This window comes from Pantherophis guttatus, chromosome 4, assembly GCF_059756535.1.
Source record: "Pantherophis guttatus breed Tessera chromosome 4, ASM5975653v1, whole genome shotgun sequence".
NCBI classification, from domain to species: Eukaryota; Metazoa; Chordata; class Lepidosauria; order Squamata; family Colubridae; genus Pantherophis; species Pantherophis guttatus.
The window spans coordinates 157,119,352-157,139,527 of record NC_142066.1 but is presented as its reverse complement, the minus strand read 5'-3'; the positions used below and the strand labels follow the sequence as shown (position 1 = coordinate 157,139,527).

The 20,176-nt window shown below is 47.5% G+C and overlaps 1 protein-coding gene across 2 annotated transcripts in view; it reads left to right on the top strand.

The window, feature by feature from the left end:
- KIF9 (kinesin family member 9) overlaps window positions 1-12,849 on the top strand; it is a 35,756-nt gene extending 22,907 nt beyond the window's left edge. For both annotated transcript variants that reach the window (XM_034404498.2, XM_034404497.3), the window contains exons 14-21: window positions 2,517-2,607; window positions 2,790-2,920; window positions 4,287-4,487; window positions 7,141-7,349; window positions 9,836-10,015; window positions 10,167-10,282; window positions 12,055-12,159; window positions 12,600-12,849. In XM_034404498.2, coding sequence (XP_034260389.1) covers window positions 2,517-2,607; window positions 2,790-2,920; window positions 4,287-4,487; window positions 7,141-7,349; window positions 9,836-10,015; window positions 10,167-10,282; window positions 12,055-12,159; window positions 12,600-12,707 — 1,141 coding nt within the window. In that variant the 3' untranslated portion in view covers window positions 12,708-12,849. The remainder of the gene's footprint in view (window positions 1-2,516; window positions 2,608-2,789; window positions 2,921-4,286; window positions 4,488-7,140; window positions 7,350-9,835; window positions 10,016-10,166; window positions 10,283-12,054; window positions 12,160-12,599) is intronic.
- Window positions 12,850-20,176: the final 7,327 nt, after the last annotated feature.

The following is a 20,176-nucleotide window of genomic DNA, read 5'->3' as shown; positions in this document are numbered from 1 at the left end:
ACCAATTCCCTCAACGCTGTCGAACTATTTAGTAAGGCTGTATTTAGCTCTTCTTCTTCTCTTCTCTTCTTTCCTATTACCTGCCTCCTGCTCTTCTCACCACTGCAGTCACTTTGTTGCTTGTGTCTTGCGATTTGTATTGTTTTATTTGGTATCCTAATGGTGATTTGTATTGATTGCTTAATTAGTATCCTATAACTATCACTGAGTGTTGTATGCACTGGAGACAAATTCCTTGTATGTCCAATCACATTTGGCCAACAAAGTATTCAATTCTATCCTATCCTATCCTATTCTCTATTCTCCTGTTCTGTTCTGTTCTGTTCTGTTCTGTTCTGTTCTACTCTCTACTCTCTACTCTCTACTCTCTATTCTATTCTATTCTTTTTCTATTCTCTATTCTATTCTATTCCCTATTCCCTATTCCCTATTCCCTATTCCCTATTCTATTCGATTCTTTATTCTTTATTCTTCATTCTTTATTCTTTATTCTTTTTCTATTCTATTCTATTCTATTCTCTATTCTCTATTCTCTTTTCTATTCTATTCTATTCTTCATTCTTTATTCTTTTTCTATTCTCTATTCTATTCTAACCTATTCTATTCTTTCTCTATTCTATTCTATTCTTTTTCTATTCTCTATTCTATTCTATTCCCTATTCCCTATTCCCTATTCCCTATTCCCTATTCTATTCGATTCTTTATTCTTTATTCTTTATTCTTCATTCTTTATTCTTTTTCTATTCTATTCTATTCTATTCTCTATTCTCTATTCTCTTTTCTATTCTATTCTATTCTTCATTCTTTATTCTTTTTCTATTCTCTATTCTATTCTAACCTATTCTATTCTTTCTCTATTCTATTCTATTCTTTTTCTATTCTCTATTCTATTCTATTCTCTATTCCCTATTCCCTATTCCCTATTCTATTCGATTCTTTATTCTTTATTCTTCATTCTTTATTCTTTTTCTATTCTATTCTATTCTATTCTATTCTATTCTATTCTATTCTATTCTATTCTCTATTCTCTATTCCCTATTCCCTATTCCCTATTCCCTATTCTATTCGATTCTTTATTCTTTATTCTTCATTCTTTATTCTTATTCTATTCTATTCTATTCCATTCCATTCCATTCCCTTATTCTATTCTATTCTATTCTATTCTATTCTATTCTATTCTATTCTATTCTATTCTCTATTCTCTTTTCTATTCTATTCTATTCTTCATTCTTTATTCTTTTTCTATTCTCTATTCTATTCTAACCTATTCTATTCTTTCTCTATTCTATTCTATTCTTTTTCTATTCTCTATTCTATTCTATTCTATTCTCTATTCTATTCTCTATTCTATTCTATTCTTTATTCTCTTCTCTCTTCTCTTCTCTTCTCTTCTCTCTCTATTCCTATTCTATTCTATTTTTTTGAGTCCTTCAGGAACTGTTTTCTTGTATCTCCCGGTCTTGCCTTCGGCCCTTAGATTTCCTGGTAGTGTTCCATCCAAGCATCTATCACTGTTGATCTTCCAGGCCTAACTAGGTCTACCTCTTGTTATTTCCTAATATGGCTGACTTTTTAGCGGACCTTGGTGCTCTCTGAGCTCAGCTGCTTTCTTGCAGACGTTTCATGACCCAACTAGGGAACAACTTCAGTGCTAGAAGGGAGGGAGATTCTGGACAGGAAGAGGAGGGTGGGTGGGGAGGAGGAGGAGGTGGACTGGGGAGTCCTTGGTGGTCTCTGAGCTTGGTTGATTTCTTGCAGACCCAGCGAGGGAACATCATTAGTGCTATATAGAGAGCTATATATTGCTCTCTCTGTATAGTATACAGTTATATATAGTAACGGATATATAGACCCTTTTAGCACAGCTGATGCTAGATCTTAACTAGTTGGGTAATCAAAGGTCTGCATGGAAACAACCAAGTTCAGAGAGCAGCACATCGTTTTTCCACTCTTCTCTTCTACTCTTCTTCCTTCTCCTCCCAACACCTACCAATGAGATGTCACCACTTGGTTCATTAAATATCTGCATCAAAACCACCCAGCAGAAAGAGGGAGGATCCTACAGTTCTCCTCCTCCTCTTCTTCATCCCTTCTTCTCCTCCTACTACTTCTTCCCCATTTCCTTCTAGCAGTGGTGATGTTGGGTCATGAAACTTCACCTAGTAAAGAGACAAGCACCAAGGAGACCCCCCGTCCTTCTCCTCCTCCTCCTCCTTCTCTTTCTCCTCCTCCTCCTCCTCCTTCTCCTTCTCCTTCTCCTCCTCCTCCTTCTCCTCTTCCTCTTCCTCATCCCCCCGCCCTTCTATCACTGATGAAGTTCCCTACTTGGGTCATGAAACATCTGCAAAAAAACCACCAGTTCAGAGAGCATTGAGGAGCCCAGCTATCAAGCCTCAGCTACAACTTTTCTCTCCTATCGGTGGCTGCTTTTGTGGATGATAGGCAATGTGGCCGCATTCTGTGTCCTTCGTGGTTTAGTGTCTTGTGTGAACCGGTCCAACGCGTGTTACTTTCAGCCAGCAAGATCAAGAAGTGGAAGCCCGACTGCGGAGCAAATATGCCCTCATTGACAAGAACGACTTTGCGACGCTGTCAGCCGTTCAGAAGGTGAGTGAAGAAGAAACTCTGTGGGGCTTCCTGTCCTAGATGATCTTCTCCCCAGGTTCAAAAATTTTAAGGCAAACCCCGGTTTGGGAAGTGGGAGTTCAGAGCTTAGCCTGAGAGATTTGGTCCAGCAAGGAAGCTGATTCACACCTGGCTCCTGCTCTTCGCTCCCTCCCACCCACCAGGCAGGAATAGTGGACGCTGAGGGACATCTGGTTGGAGAAATGGACGGACAAGGGTTTGGCATCGGCACGGCCCCTTTCTCCTCCAAGCCTGGCAAGAAAATAAAAGCCAAGAAGGGAAAAGAACAGACCAGGTTGGTCTCTATCTCTCCCTCCATCCCTCTTTTCCTTCCTTCCTTCCTTCCTTCCTTCCTTCCTTCCTTCCTTCCTTCCCTCTCTCTCACTCCTTCCTTCCTGTCCTTTCCTCCCTCCCTCTCTCCTTCCCTCTCACTCCTTCCTTCCTTCTCTCTCACTCCCTTCCTTCCCTCCCTCCCTCTCCTTCCTTCCCTCCCTCTCTCTCCTTCCTCTCTTACTCCTTCCTTCCTTCCCTCCCTCTCTTACTCCTTCCTTCCTTCCCTTCCTCTCCTTCCATCCTTCCCTCCCTCTCCTTCCTTCCTTTTCTCTCACTCCCTTCCTTCCCTCCCTCCCTCCCCTTCCATCCTTCCTTCCCTCCCTCCCTTCCTCTTCTTCCTTTTCTCTCCCTTCCTTCCCTCTCCTTCCTTCCTCCCTCTCTCCTTCCTTCCTTCCCTCCCTCTCCTTCCAGTCCTCCTTCCTTCCTTCCCTCCCTTCCTCCCTCTCTCCTCCCTTCTTTCCTGCTCCCTCTCTCTCTCCCTCCCTCCCACCCTCGCTGTAACTCACTCCTTCTCTCCCTCCCTCTCTTTCACTTCTTCCTTCCTCTCTCCCTCCTTCCTTCCTTCCCTCCCTCCCTCTCTCCCTCCCTCTCCTTCCTTCTCTTTCGCTCGTTCCTTCCTTCTTTCCTTCCCTCCCTCCCTCAGGGATGCTGTGATGGGTATAAGCCCAAGGACCTAAGTAACTTTCATGGATGTGTCGGCCCTGGAGGCCATATTTTCTTTTGGATCGTCTGGGTTGCCACACTTAATCTGTGGGAAAGTGGGAGGGGGGTTTGTATGGAGTTGCTAGAAGTTATCTAGCCATAATAAGATTCCTTTCTGTGAGAATCAAGGACATTTGCGCCTGCACCTGGAGTGGCATGACTGGGGGGCATCTCCAGTGGGGACGGTGCTTTGACTGGGCCATGGGATAAACATGTGGGTGCGGGTGGGGTGGGGGGGGAGGGACTTTGATTTTCTGTTGGGTGGGGGAAACCTGGAAGCTTTCAGAGTCGGCTTTTCCCAGCTGTGCCAATATGACATCTCTAATAAAGTGGAACTTTGAGGAACTTCTAGCCTCGGAGGTTTATTTCGTTGGGGGCGTTACTTGGAACCCTGACACAGTGCTGTTGTAATTTTGGTCACTAAATGAATGGTTGTGAGTCGAGGACTGCCTGTCCTCATCTTTCCCCCTAGCTTTTGGCCTGCCTTTGATGAGGTCTGCCAGCCCCTGAGACCCTCAGGCGACCCCGCCCACTTTCCCCAAAGGGCTCACACGGGGCTCCTCAAGTGAGCTCGGCCTGCTCCCCACTCAGCCTGCTGGCCCTCTGAGTTTCTTTTTGCCTTCCAGCCCCATCACTCGCAAGGAAGGCCTGGGGAGCCCTCTTTCCGGAAAGGATCTGGAAACCCTTTCGGGATCTCGCAGCCAAGTGGCGGCCGCCGCCAAGGACCTGGAAGGGAAAGAAGGTCTGTTCCGTGACCAGGAGGTCTCCAGCCTTGACACGCATCGTTCTGACTCGGCCCCGAGGGACGACAGCAGCATCAGACCCAGGTATCCTTTCACAGTGGTCTCCTGTCCTGGGCTGCCAGCCTGCGAGTCCCGGTCCTTCTCTGCAGGGGGCAGCGTTTCTGCCATGAACGAGCTGCAATGTGAGAAAGTCCTTGGGAGACCGAGCGAAGAGAACGGTCAGATAAGAGACTTCAGAGCCCACGGCTGTCTAATGGGCAGAGCAAGAGGCTCAGAAGAGACCAGCCCTAGTTTCTGAGGCTGTAAAGGAGACAGATTTAAGAGTAGGTTTCCCCCCCTTGAGCAACAGGTTGGACTAGGACAGGGGTCTCCAACCTTGGCCACTTTAAGACTTGTGGACTTCAACTCCCAGAATTCTGGGAGGTTGGAGACCTCTGGACTAGAAGACCTCCAAGGTCCCTTCCAACTCATTCTGGTATGTGAGAAAGACCTTGGGAGGCTGAGCAAAGAGATACTGCCCGGGGAACAGTCTGATAAGAGGCTGCAGACGGAGAGAGAGGTGCAGAAGGGCATCTGTCTAAATTTTTTTATCAGTCTTTTAAAAAAAAAAGAGATAGTGGGCGATTCGTTCTTTCAGACAGCAGCGAAAGGTCTCACTGCACCTTCACTATCTACATCAAGGTCAGTACCAGTGTGAAACTTAGCTTAATAGCAGTTAACTGTGAGAGGGAGCCACCCATGTGGTGCAGCTGCCAAAAAGGACAATGCCATCCCTAGGTCGCATTGACAGACGGATAGGCTCAAGATGACATGAAGTGTCATTATCATTTTATAAGGCCTTGTTAAGGCCACCCTTGGAATATTACATCTAGTTTTCATTGCCATGATACAGAAAAAGGATGTGGAGACCCTGGAAAGAGCTCAGAGAAGAGCAACCGAGATGGTTAGGGGGCTGGAGGCTAAAACACATAAAGAACAATTGCAGGAACTGGGTATGTCTAGTTTGTCTGTTTGTTTTATGTTTGTTTTATTAAATTTATATATCGCCCTACTCCCGAAGGACTCAGGGCGGTGAACAGGCACAAAATAAAATACATAAATTCAAAAGTTAGAAACGTAATTAAAACCAAATTAAATAATTTAGCCCAAGACAATCAAAAATACCAATAATTTAAAACAAATTAAAATTTCAATTTAAAAATTTAAAAGAAAGGGGAGAAAATTAGGCCAGGCCGGCTTGCTGGAATAAGAGGGTCTTATTGTCCCATGTCCTTCTTAGTTTAATGAAAAGAAGGACATGGGGTCACACGGTAGAAGTTTTAAAATATCTAAGGGATATTGAGAGGGAAGAGGGGGGTCAAGCTATCCTCCAAAGCCCCTGAAGGCAGGACAAGAAACAGCAGACGGAAACTAACCAAGGAGAGAAGCAACCTGGAATTAGAGGAGAAACTTCCTGACAGTGAGACCAATTAACCAGTGGAACAACTTGCCACCAGAAGTTGTGGGTGTTCCACAGTGGTGAAATGTAAAATTTGTTACTACCGGTTCTGTGGGTGTGGCTTGGTTGGGGGGGGTAATATGACTGACTGGGCGTGGCCAACTTTTTTTTTTTTTTAACTTTTAAAACCATTTTTAAAATGGTTGAAGAGGTTGTAAAAAAATGCTTTTAAAGCCTCTGACGATCCCAACTGACTTGCCTGAGGCTTTTTTTTCCTTTTAAAAACATTTTTTTCTATCATCTCTTTGGCCTAAGAGATTGTAGAAAAAATGCTTTTAAAAGCCTCTGATGATCCCAGCTGAGCCACACGATCATCAGAAGCTTTTTTTTTAACTTTTAAAAGCATTTTTTCGGCCGAAGAGGTTGTAGAAAAAATGCTTTTAAGAATAAAAAAAAACAGCCTCTGATGATCGCGCGGCTCAGCTGGGCATTGGGGGAGGGCAGGGATTTTTGCTACCGGTTCTCCGAACCACCCGCCACCATCGCTACCAGATCAGGCGATCCAATCCGAACCGGGAGCATTTCACCCCTGGTGCTCCATCACTGGCGGTTTTTAAGAAAAGACTGGACAGACATTTGTCTGAAATGGTCTAAGGTCTCCTATCTGAGCAGGGGGTTGGACTAGAAGACCTCCAGGGTCCCTTCAAACTATTATTCTATGTCTTGCAAGATTCCGTCAACGTAGCCTTACCATAAAGTAGAATTCGTTCATCTGGTCCTGTTTCCTGTCTGTCTGCTTGGGAAGACCGACAATAACAGGGCAAATGATGCGCAGATCTTTGGCCAAAAGACCCTTGTTGTAAACTGACACGCGTCACATCGGTCAGATGGGCGGTCTAGAAATCGAACGAATCCATTACAGGTAGTCCTCGCACGACGACCACAGCCGAGTCCAAAATTTGCTAAGCGAGACAGTCATTAAGTGAGTGAGTTTTCCCTCACTTGAAGGCCTGCAGTCATTAAGTGAATCCAGCTTCCCCTTTTGACTTGGCTTGCTTGTCCGAAGGTCGCAAAAGGGGACCCTGCAACTGTCGTAAATACGAGTCAGCTGCTGCCAAGTGTCTGGATTTTGTTGACGTGACCAGGGGGATGCTGCAACGGTCATAAGTCTGTATGAAAAACAGTCACAAGTTCCTTTTTCCCCCCGTGCTGTTGTAACTTCAAACGGTCACTAAACAAACGGTTGTAAGTCGAGGATTATGAGTAACCAATAACCTTCCCTTCTCCTCCTCGGGACAGCTCCCCTCCGGCCAGGACATCGGCCTTCGAGGACTTCAAGAGCGAGCGAGGCAGTGAGATTAACCGCATCTTCAAGGAGAACAAAACCATCCTGAATGATCGCAAGAGGAAACTCGGGGAGGTGAGCCAGAGGATCATCCTGGTCAAGCAGGAGATGGACGCCACCCGCCAGGCCCTCGAGGTCCAGAAATTGGAGCGGGAGCAGCAAGGTGAGCAGGGGGGACTTCGGAAGGAGAGCGGTTTGCTCACTTTCCCGGTTTGGCAGCCGGTGGAACTCCTGGCCACCAGAACTGGCTGAGCTGGGTTTTTGCCCTGGCTCAGAGTGTAGTTTTAATTTTTTAAATTTTTTTTTAAATGCTGCCTTTCTCCTTTACCAGGTGACCCTGGTAAAGCATCAAAAGAGGCCACTCTAGTGGTGATGCATGGGAGGGCTTGAAAAGTACAGTTGGTCCTTGTCTTATAACAGTTCGTTTACTGACCATTCAAAGTTCAGAGAACTGAAAAAGTGACTTATGGACCGTTTTTCACACTTAGGACCATTGCAACATCCCCCGGGGTCTCACAGGGCCAAAATTCTTATGTTTGGCAACTGACTCGTATTTATGACAATTTCAGTGATCCAGACAGTGGTGAAATCCAATTTTTTTTTTACTACCGGTTCTGTGGGCGTGGCTTGGTGGGCATGGTTTGGTAGGCGTGGCAGGGGAAGGATACTGCAAAATCCCCATTCCCACCCCACTCCTAGGGGAAGGATACTGCAAAATCCCCATTCCCACCCCACTCTGGGGCCAGCCAGAGGTGGTATTTGCCAATTCTCCAAACTGCTCAAAATTTCTGCTACCGGTTCTCCAGAACCTGTCAGAACCTGCTGGATTTCACCCCTAGATCCAGGGTCATGCAATCCCCTTTTGCGACCGACTGGGAAGCAAAGTCCATGGGGAAGCTGGATTCACTTAACAACCATATTACTGGCTTAACAGTGGCAGTGATTGGCTTAACAATTGTACCAAGAACGGTCGTAAAAAGGAGCAAAATTGATTTTACCAACTGCCTCGCTTAGCAACAGAAATTTTGGGCTCCATTGTGGTCGTAAGTTTAAGGACTACCCAAGCACTAAATGGGCCTGATGTGATGTTTTGAAATCTCCATTACGGGCATTCTTCAACTTATGACTTGTTCACTTAATCTGTCCGTGACAGCCATATGTCATGACGATCATAAGCCGGGTTCGTTACACGACTGACCTGATTTGAACGACATTTTTGCAGCGGTTGTTAAGCGAAGATGGCAGCTGTAAAGTGAACCCCACACTCCTTAAGCGAATATTGCAGTGAACCATTGAGTCGTGAAAGGTGTAGTTTTGCAAAAAAAGAACCCAGAAGGAATAGGTTCAGGCAAAACCGTCATAAAACATAGTCACAACTACGAATGCTGCAAATGGCGGTAAACATATATGTGTTGCCGAACATCACAGGACTGCAGTCTGGGGAGGGGCCCACCGTCAGAACTTCAGACCAGGATCAGAAGTTCTCTTTTTCGGATCCATGGTAACGTTGAACAATCTCCAAGCGACCGGTCGTAAGTCAAGGACCACCTGTAGATGACTCCATTTAGTTCCTGAATCGCCTTTGGTCTTCTCTGAGCTCAGTAGTTTCCTTGTAGATGTTCCTGATTATATTATCAGGGCTACAGAGAAGTGGGATGTGTGCAAAGGAGGAGGAGGAAGACTGGGGGGTGGGGGGGAATCCTTGGTGGTCTCTGAGCTTGGAGGTTTCCTTGCAGACGTCTCGTGACCCAACTAGGCAACGTCATCAGTGCTGGAAGGGAGTGGATATTATGCTCTCTGTTTATGTTCTAGGCCAGGGGCTCGTCATCGGAGGAACTCATAGAGGCCCTTTGGTTCCTTGGTTAAGAACAGAATAAGAGAGTCGGGAGGGGCCTGGGAGGTCATCTAGTCCGGCGCCTCTGCTCAAGCAGGAGATCCTATACCAGGGGTGTCAAACTCGATTTCATTAAGGCCTGTATTAGGGTTGTGTTTGACCTCGGGGGGCCGGGGGGGCACTTGTGTCAGGGGCGTCTGTGGTGGCCCGAGTTCACTGCCAGCAAAAGTGGGATCCTGAGCTCCATTTTCGGCTGCGATGGCCTCCTGCAACCCTCTGCTAGCCAAAACGGGGTTCCGTTTTCACTGGCAGAGGCACCGCAGGCTGGTCTCTCTCTGTTTCCAGGGTAGCCCTGAGGGCCAGATCTAAACACTCCGCAGGCCGGATCTGGCCCCCAGGCCTTGAGTCTTGACACCCCTGCCCTATCCCATTTGAGACAAGTGGCTGTCCAGTCTCTTCTAAAAAGCCTCCAGTGATGGAGCACCCAAGACTTCTGGTGGCAAGCTGTTCCTCTGTCAGGAAATTTCTCCTTGGTTCTAGGTTGCTTCTCTCCTGGATTAGTTCCCACCTGTTGCTCCTTGTCCTGCCTTCAGGTGCTTCGGAGAATAGCTTGACTCCCTCTTCTTTGTGGGCAGCCCCTGAGAGATTGAGCCCCAGCACCCCCTCCTTTAAACCCTGAGCTGCAGATATTCTCCTTTATTGAATTCTCCCTGTGGGAACAGCGATCTAAGGCCCCAACACGGGGGCCCCATGTTGCTGTGCTTGCGTCTTCTGCTGGGCGCCCCTCCATCTCAGGATGCCTCTTTCTCACCCAGGGGAGTACCTGAACGACGAAGGGCAGATCATCATCGACGAAGAAGAGTTCCTCCTCATTATGAAACTGAAGGATCTCAGGAAGCAATACCGCGATGATTACAGCGAGCTGAGGGATCTCCGCTCCGAGGTCCACTACTGTCAAAACCTGGTGGATCAGTGCCGCAATCGGCTGCTCACAGGTAAGGCCGGGCGCTGGATGTGGAACCAGAGGCTCTGCCACACCTGAAGGAGGGTGGTGGACATGGCGTGCGATGGTCCTGCTTTGTGGGTGGGTGGTTCTCCCAGCCTGCCTGTTGGAGACCTCCATCGTCTCTTCCTCTCCACCCCCAGAGTTCGACATCTGGTATAACGAATCCTTCCTGATCCCCGAAGAGGTCAAGGAAGCCCTGCGGCCAGGAGGATCCATCAGGCTCGGCATGATTCCCATAAACAGGGTCCTCACTCTGGTAAGTCACCTGCCCTCCCCCATGCCGGCATCGGAGCAGCTCTAAACGAACCAAAACCCAGAAGTAAGAGGAGAAGCTTCCTGACGGGGAGAAGAATTAACCGGTGCAATGACTTTGCCTGCAGAAGTTGTGAATGCTCCAACACTGGAGATTTTGAAGAAGAGGTTGGACCCCCATTTGTCTGAAGGGGTAAAGGGCCGTGATGGCAAACCTATGGCACAGGTGCCAGAGGTGGTAGGCAGTGCCCTCTATGATGGCACACCAGCCGTTGCCCCAGTTCACTTCCACTGGACATGCGCGCGTGGCCTTCAGGTCTCTGCCATGCATGCATGGGGGCCACACACATGCGCAGGGGCATGAGGGGGGCACATGCATGGGGGAGGGGTGCATGCGCTGGGGCTGCGCACACATTGCATTTGGGGGGGGTTGGGCGCATGGGCATTCGCCCATTCATGTGCCCACTTTGGGCACTCAGTCCGGAAAAGGTTAGCCGTTGGCTCCTACTGCAGATCTGGTCAGGCAGGAACCAGGCTGGTTTCCCTTTTGGTGTGGGGATTGTGCACGTGTGAACAGTCGCACACTGATGGCTTCTCATGCTTGTTCCTAAATACTTGCTCGTGACTGAGACCCCTTAAAGCAGCGACTCTCAACATCGGCATCTTTAAGGTTTGTGGTCTCCAAATTGGTGTAGCCAATTTATGTTATGCATGTTGACATTTTGGGACAGTCAGAATGTCTTCAGACGGATGGACTTCAACTCCTTCAGTTCCCCAGCCAGCCTGGAATTCCTCCTCCTTTTCCTCTCTGTGAATCCCTCTTCCTTCTACCACTGATGATGTTCCCTGGTTGGGTCATGAAATGTATGCAAGAAAGGTTCACAAAACTCAGAGAGCACCAAAGATCCAAATATTCCTCCTCCTCCTCTTCTCCACAAACCTCACTCCCTTCTCCACAGATGATGTTACCTAGTAGGGTCATGAAATGTCTGTGAGAAAGCTACCAAGCACCGAGAGCAACAAGGACCCTACAGTTGTCCTCCTCCTCCTTCTCCTCTTCCTCCTCCTCTTCCCCTCCTCCTCCTCTTCCTCCTCCTCCTCCCCTCCTCCTCCTCCTCCCCTCCTCCTCCTCCTCTTCCTTCTCTTCCTCCTTCTCCTCCTCCTCCTCTTCCTCCTCCTCTCCTCCTCCCCTCCTTCTCCTCCTCCTCCTCCTTCTCCTCCTCCTCCTCCCCTCCTTTTCCTCCTCCTCCTCCTCTTCTTCCTCCTCCTCCCCTCCTCCCCTCCTTCTCCTCCTCCTTCTTCTCCTCCTCCTTCTCCTCTTCCTCCTTCTCCTCCTCCTCCTCCCCTCCTCCTCCTCTTCCTCCTCCCCCTCTTCCTCCTCCTCCTCTTCCTCCTCCTCCTCCTCTTCTCCACAATGCTCACTCCCTTCTAACACTGATGATGTTACTTAATCGGGTCATGAAATGTCTGTGAAAAAGCCACCAATCACAGAGAGCAACAAGGACCCTACAGTTGTTTTCCTCCTCCTCCTCCTCTTCTTCTCCCCAAACTCTCTCCCTTCTAGCAGTGATGACCTTACCTACTTGGGTTATGAAATGTATGGAAGAAATCCAGCAAGCACCCAGGGGGCACCAAGGACCTTACAGTTGCCCAGCTTCAACCAATCCTCGCAGGATTCCCACACCGCAAGCAGAAATGCCCCCACCCCAAATGTCTGTGCTGTTGCTCCCAGGAAGCCCGCAGCTCGTTCAGCCTGTCCTTCTCTCCTCCGAACAGGATGAAGATGAGCAGGAGAGATTTGACCGAATGCAACAAGAAGTTTTACCTTTCTGCCCAGCTTCTGTTTCCTTCTATAACGCCAAAGCCAAGGTGGACCGTAAGGTAAATTGTACAGGTGGCCCCAAAATTGGCCCTTGTTCAAAGAGCCCTCTGGATAGTCCTCTACTTACAACACCAATGGGCCCCAGTGTTGTGAACGGGATGGTTATTAAGTGAATTTTGCCCCGTCTTAAGACCTTCCTTGCCAAGGTCTTAAAAGTCACTGCTGCTTTTAATTTAGCAGCACGGTTATTAAGTGAATGTAGCTTCCCCGTTGACTTTGCTTGTCAGAAGGTCGCAAAAGGAGAATCACGTGACCTCCGGGAGGCTGAAACCGTCATAAATACCAGCCAGTTGCCAAGCAGTTGTGAAAAATGAGCCTGAATCCCTCCAGTACTGTTGCAACTTCAGTCACTAAACAAATGGTCGTAAATCGAGGACTACCTGTAATATACAAAAATCCCATCTCCCTCTCTCTTTCTCGCTCTTTTCTTCTTTGAAAGCACAAGTATTCTCGAGCCATGAGCGCCTTCGAGCAAATGAGGAAGAAGCCGGGATACGTCCAAGCTGCGGTGAAGAACAAGCCTCCATCCGTCCTGGACATTGTGTAGCCGAGCGAGAAAGACGCCTGTCTCCTTTCTTACGAGTAAAACCACTGGCACAGCTCGCAAGTCACAACTTTACTTTCTGCCCCCCATCCCCACCCCTTCAATGTTCAGAATTTACAGTATAATAAATATTTGAGGATTTTTACGTATGACAAACATTCATAAACACACCAGGGGCCAAGGAGACTTCACCCAGGTGTAGCAGTGATGAACAGTGAGTCGTCAAATTTGCAAACGACCACCAAGCTGGGGAAATTACCAACACTTTTGGAAGTCAGGCTTAAAATTTCAGATTTGACAGATTTGAACACTGGGACATGTTCAAGAAAACGCAGCGGAGTCGGGGGTGAGTTGCTGGGGGTTCGCAGGGGTTCGGGAGAACCTCTAGCTAAGATTCTGTGCAGTTTGGAGAACCCCCAAATCGCACTCCTGGCTGGCCCCGCCCACCCTGCCCCTCCCCTCCCAGGAGTCCCCACACAGCCCTTTTTGGATCCAAGCAGTGGTGGGATTCAGCCAATTCGCACCCCTTCGGGAGAACCGGTTGTTAACCTTCTGAGAAGTTTGGCAAACTGGTTTTTGGAAGAAATCATTAGGGCAGAGAACCGGTTGTTAAATTACTTGAATCCCCCACTGGATGCAGGTAAGTGCAGGGCGCGTGTGGCGGTTCGGGGAGGGCAAAAAAACAGGCCCGTTTCCGCCTCCAGAGGGCCTCTGGAGCCTGGGGAGGCTGCTTTTGCTCTCCCGGAGACTTGAGGAAAGCCTCCGGAGCCTGGGGAGGGCAAAAACGCCACCCCCCACCGTGGTGCAGGAGGCCAACTAGGCCACGCCCACCATGGCCATGCCCACCCCAGCAGCCAAGCAGAGAACCCCTTGCTAAAATTTTTGCAGCCCACCCCTGAGTGCAGTGGTGAGAAAAGTAAGGAGTTACACTTAGGCAGGGAAAACCAAATATACAGGGATAGAATCGGAGGTACCTGACTCAATACAGACAGTCCTTGACTTACAACAGTCCGTTTAGTGACCGTTTAAAAGTTACAGTGGCACTGAAAAATGTGACTTATGACTGTTTCTCACACTTATGACCATTGCGGCATCCCCACCCGTCATGTGATCAGAATTCAGACTTTTGGTCACTGGGATGAACATATGGTGGTCGCAGTGTCCCAGGGTCACGAGATCCCCTTTTGCGACCTTCCGCAAAAGCAAAGTCAACGGGGGAAGCCAGATTCGCTTAACAACCACGTGACTAACTTAGTAACTTCAGCGATCCACTTAACGGCTGCAGCAAGAAAGGTCATCAAATGGGGGCAAAACTGACTTGACAAATGTCTCACTTTAGCAACAGAAATTTTGGGCTCGATTGGGTTCGTAAGTCAAGAACTACCCGCAGTAGCAACGGTGAGTGGGATCTTGGAGTGAGTGAGTCCTGGTGGACAATCCCTTAATTAGGAGCCAGCCGTGTGCTGCAGCTGCCAGAAAAGCCAACACAATCCTGGGCTGCATCAACAGATCACTGGTGCTATTCAGCTGGTTATATCCTGTTCAGGCGAACCGGTAGTGGCGACTGCGGGAGGCTCCGCCCACCTGCCCGGATGTAATCATGTCCCATTTATCCACGTTTTTTGACACTCTGCACATGCGCAGAAGGCCCTGAGCATGGATGTGCGCTCACATTTGCAAACCTGTAGCGAAGGTAAGCGAATACCACCAGTGGTGAAATCTAAAATTTGTTACTACTGGTTCTGTGAACGTGGATTGGTGATGGTGGGGTAATGTGACTGGGTGGGGGTGGCCAAATTTTTATTTATTTATTTTTTTACTTTTAAAACCATTTTTTCTACAACCTCTTTGGTGAAGAGGTTGTAAAAAAAAATGCTTTCAAAAGGCTCTGACGATCCCAGCTGAGTTGCCTGATCGTCAGAGGCTTTTTTTTCTTTTACTTTTAAAAGCATTTTTTCGGTCGAAGAGGTTGTAGAAAAAATGCTTTTAAAAATTAAAAAAAAAAGCTTCTGATGATTGTGCGGCTCAGCTGGGCCGGGGAGGGGGGGGGGCAGGGATTTTTGCTACCGGTTCTCCGAACCACCCGCCTCCATCGCTACCGGATCGGGTGATCCGGTCCGAACCGGGAGCATTTCACCCCTAATACCACCCCTGCAATAGATAGGTAGAATCAAGATCAAGTAAGGTACTATAATACCACGTTATAAGGCCTTGGTAAAGCCACGCTTGGAATATTTGCATCCAGTTTTGGTCACCACGATGTAAAAAAGACTCTAGAAAGAGTGCAGAGAAGAGCAACAAAGAGGATCAGGGGATTGGAGGCCAAAACATATGAAGAATGCTTGCAGGAACTGGGTATGTCTGGTCTCTTAAGGATTAGGAGGGACAAGATAGCAGTCTTCCCATATATATATATATATATATTTTAATTTGATTTATATGCCGCCCTTCTCCGGAGACTCAGGGCGGCTTACAATGCGTTAAGCAATAGCCTTCATACTTTTGTATATTTTATACAAAGTCAGCTTATTGCCCCCACAAACCGGGTCCTCATTTCACCTACCTTAGAAAGGATGGAAGGCTGAGTCAACCTTGACCCTGGTGAGATTCGAACCCTGCAGTAATTGCAGGCAGCTGATCTTAATAAGCTTAATAACAGGGTGCCTTAAACCCCTGTACTACCAAGGCTCTTTTTGAGGGCTGCCCCAAAGAAGAGGGAGTCAAGCTACTTTCTAAAGCACCTGAAAACAGGACAAGAAGCAACGGATGGAAACTCATCAGGGAGAGAAGCAACTTGGAACTAAGGAGAAACTTTCCCGATAGTACCCTGTTGTCCCCAAAATAAGACATTATCCCCTGATAATAAGCCCAATCAGGCTTTTGAGCGCATGGCAATAAGGCCCATCACTTATTTCAGGGTTCAAAAAAATATAAGACAGGGTCTTATTTTCAGGGAAAAATTATTCGGTATGAATAATTACAACAGTTCAATTCAATGACTGTTAAAGCATCACTGAAAAAAGTGACTTATGACCGTTTTCACAGTGGCAGCATCCTCATGGTCATGTGATCAAAATTCAGACGCTTGGCAACTGATTCGCACTTATGACCGTTGCAGAATCTTTGGCGGCCTTCTGGTGGGCAGAGTCAACGGGGAAGCCAGGTTCACTTCACAACCGTGTTACTAATATAACAACGGCAGTGATTCAACTTAACAACTGCAGCAAGAGTCACTTAGCAAATGTCCCACTTTAACAACAGAATGTTTGGGCTCCATCATGGTCGTAAGTCGAGGACTGATTGTAATCAGTGGAACAGCTTGCCTCCAGAAGAGCTGTGGGTGCTTCAAGACTGGAGGTTTTCAAAATTCAGAATGCTTGGCCTTTGGGGTGTATTTATGATGGTTTTGGCATCTCAGGGTCTCCAGTTCCGACCTTCCCCTCTGGCTTCCAAAAAGCGAAGTCAACAGGGGAAGCCAGATTCACTTAAGGACTGCAGTGATCCGCTTAACGACTGCAGTGATTCGCTTTGCACCAATGGCATAAAATCAGGGTTGACTTATTTAACATCCACTTTGCTTTACAACAGAAATTCAGTTCCCAACGGTGTTCGAGGACTCCCTGTGTTAAAAAGCTTAGGTGGCACTTTTCACCCCAAAACCCCTTTTTTTCCAAATAAACTACGGTTAAAGCTCTTGTATGGTGGTTTTATGAAAACCCTAAGCAATCTTTCTGGATATGCTTGGTATTCTTTCCAACTTTTCCATATTTCTTTTTCCTCCTTCAAAGTAAAACTGTTCTTAAAGAAATGAGAAAAAGACCATTTTAATTGTCAGCTCTGGGCTCATGGTCAGTTCCTAAATTCTTGCCTGGAAGCCAAAACCTCTGCCTCGCCCTTCATTCCTGGCTTATCATCGGACAGAAACCTTGTTTCCCACACTCCAGAGAGAGAGAGAGAGAAAAGGAATCCACAGTATCTTCCTTTGAGCTCCACAAAGTCTGAAGATACTAAGGTTTGAGAGATTAAGGAAGTCAAATATTCCCACAAAGAATGTAAAACAAACCGAAGATAAAAAGCGGGAAGAATGAAGCAGGATAAGAGAAAGCAAAAGGGAGATAAGTTCTGAAAAAGAAAAATAACCCCAGGGACACAATTGCACAACCTGTAAAATGAGGCCCTTAACTCGGGTTAGGAGAAATTCAGGTAAAAAAGTGAGGCTGATTTAGAGGTCATGAGAAACTGCAAGTTCTGAGCTCCAAGGTGGGGCAGGTATACCTCTGAAATATCTCAGGTGCCTCTCGAGCAGGGGGTGGGGGGTGGGGGAATGACGTCAGACCTACCTGAAGATGGTATCCTTCAGGAAGAGGAGGAGGAGGAGGAAGGACTGTGGGGTCCTTGGTGCTCGGTGGGGTCAAAATGACCTGCCAGGAGGTTTTTTTTTGCAGACGTCTCATGACCCAACTAGGGATCGCCATCAGTGCTAAGATGGTCGCACACGCTCAAAATTCAGAAGCTTAGCAATTCACCCATTTATTTCAACTAGCTGGGCTGGCTTGAGTTAATTTTAATTTGATTTTAAATTGGGTTGTTTTAATTTACGGCCAAAATATTTAATTATTTTAAATTGCTTTTAAATTTTGTATGTATTGTTTTTTTACTTTGGCTGTTCACCGCCCTGAGTCCTACTTTGGAAAAGGGCGGTATAGAAATTTAAATAATAAATAAATAAATAAATAAATAAATTTAGTGACCGTTCAAAGTTACAACAGCACTGGAAAAGAAAGTGCCCTTATATGACCCTTTTTCACACTTAACGACCATTGCAGCATCCCCCTGGTCACGTGATCAAAATTCAGGCCTTTGGCCACGGACTCATACTTATGACGGTCGCAGTGTTTCCGGGAGTCTTTCTGATGAGCAAAGTCCGCGGGGAAAGTCCAAATTCACTTAACAACTGCAGGGGCTCGCTTAGCAACTCTGGCAAGGTTGCAAAGCGGGGCAAAACCCGTCTGACATCTGTCTTGCCTAGCAACGGAAGCATTTTTGGGCTCGATCTTTGGTCACAAGTCGAGGACTTCCTCTCAATCAAAGAAGCCCCAGAACCTAAGAAGCTTCTAGACAGGACCAATGAATCATTTCTTGGCTTTAGGGAGACACCTTGTGGCCACACCAATTGCAACAGGATCACAAGGGATCTAGAGAAGGATCTACTGAAGTCTGTTTCCAGAGATTTGGAAAGGTCGGGATTCCTCAGGAATGCCTCTGGCAGAAGATTGACAGCCCTCAACTTACAAGCATTCGCTTAACGACTGTTCAAAGTTACAACAGTACTGAAAAACAACTGTTGAGGCATTCCCGCGCCCCCATGAACGAAATTCAAAGGCATGGCACCTGATTTATAGGTATGATGGCTGCTGTAGTACCTTGGGGTCACGGGATCCCCTTTTATGGCCTTCTGAACAAGCAAAATCAATGGGGAAGCCATTGGTTCGCTTTACAACGGAGGAGGAGGAGGAGGAGAAGGAAAAGAGGAGGAGGAAGACGGTGCTGTTTCTGGTGCTCTCTGAGGTTGTTTGCAGACGTTTCATTACCCAGCAGGGTAACATCATCAGTGCTAGAAGGGAGGGCTTTATATACAAGAGGTTTGCACTGTCATTGTTGGTGAGGGAGACTCTTTCCTTCCTTCCTTCCTTCCTTCCTTCCTTCCTTCCTTCCTTCCTTCCTTCCTTTTTCCTTCCTTCCTCCTTCCTGCCTTTCCATCCTATCCCATCCTTCCTGTCTTTCCATCTTGTCCTTCCTTCCTTCCTTCCTCCTTTCTGTCTTTCCATCCTGTCCTTCCTTCCTTCCTTTCTTCCTTCCTTCCTCCTTCCTGTCTTTCCATCCTGTCCTTCCTTCCTTCCTTCCTTCCTTCCTTCCTTTCTCCTTCCTTCCTCCTTCATGTCTTTCCTTCCTTCCTTCCTGTCTTTCCATCCTGTCCTTCCTTCCTTCCTTCCTTCCTTCCTTTCTCCTTCCTTCCTCCTTCATGTCTTTCCTTCCTTCCTGTCTTTCCATCCTGTCCTTCCTTCCTTCCTTCGTCCCTCCCTCCTTCCTCCCTCCCTCCCTCCCTTCCTTCCTCCCTCCCTTCCTCCCTTCCTTCCTCCCTCCCTTCCTCCTTCCTGTCTTTCCATCCTGTCCATCCTTCCATCCTTCCTGCCTGCCTGCCTGCCTGCCTGCCTCCCTCCTTTCCTTCCACATTTCTTGAGGTTGTTCCCTAGTTGGGTCATGAAACATCTGCAAGAAAAACCCCCAAGCTCAGAGAATACCAAGGATCCCCTCAATTGCCCTCTTCCTCCTGCTCCTTCTTCCCATAACCCTCCCTCCCTCCCTTCTAGCACTGATGATGTTCCCTAGTTGGGTCTTGCAACGTCTGCAAGAAAACCATCAAGCTCAGAGAACCCTAAGAATTCCACATTCCCCATCCTCTACTTCTCTTGGCCCTGGTGGAAAACCTGCCAGCCACTCCCCCTCCGGCCAATCTGAAATTATCCTGTAGACATGGACCCCAAAAAACATAAGCATGCACTGAACCTTTCAGGGGCAAAATTACAGCAGTGGCTGAATACTGGACAACCTCTGTCTTATCTCCTGAATCCCCCCCCCCCAAAAATGTGGAGGAATAAGAAGTTCCCCACCACGGGAGCTCACAATGCATCACAAAAGGTTGCCTCTGTTTAGCTGGCGCCCGGCCAGCCCCTCACAAAGAGAGGAGAGGTTGGAGGAACAAAGGCAGCCATCTAGGAAGGGGGGAAAAAAAAGCCCCAAAAACTTTTGTTTTGTTGTGTGCAGCATCTTCCTCAGAAGCACTGCCAGGAAAGGAAATTAAGCATTGATTATCTTTAAGAAGGCGGTGATTGTTATGGAAACACGTTTGGTCATTTCCACTTAAAAGAGTAACAGAATAACGCGGTCATTTAGCAGAATAGCAGAGTGGGAAGGGACCTCGGAGGTCATCCAGTCCAACCCCATGCTCAAACAGGAGACCCTTACAGAATCATAGAATAACAGAGTGGGAAGGGGCCTCCGTGGTCATCTAGTCCAGCCCCCTGCTCAAGCAAGAGAACCTATACCATTTCAAACAAATAGTTGTGCAGTCTCTTCTTAAAAGACCTCCAGTGATGGAGCACCCACAATTTCTGGTGGCAGGGTGTTCCACTGGTTAATTGTTCTCACTAGTTTCTCCTCAGTTCCAGGTTGCTTCTCTCTTGATTAGTTTCCACCCATTTTTTCCTTGTCCTGCCTTCAGGTGCCTTGGAGAATAAGGGGATCCCCCCTCTTCTTTGGGGCAGCCCCTCAAATATTGGAAGATTGCTGTCATGCCACCCCTGGTCCTTCTTTTCATCAAACTAGACACACCCAGTTCCTGCAGCTGTTCTTCCTATGTTTTTGACTCCTGGACTTTAATCATCTTTGTTGCTCTTCTTTGCATTTTTTTC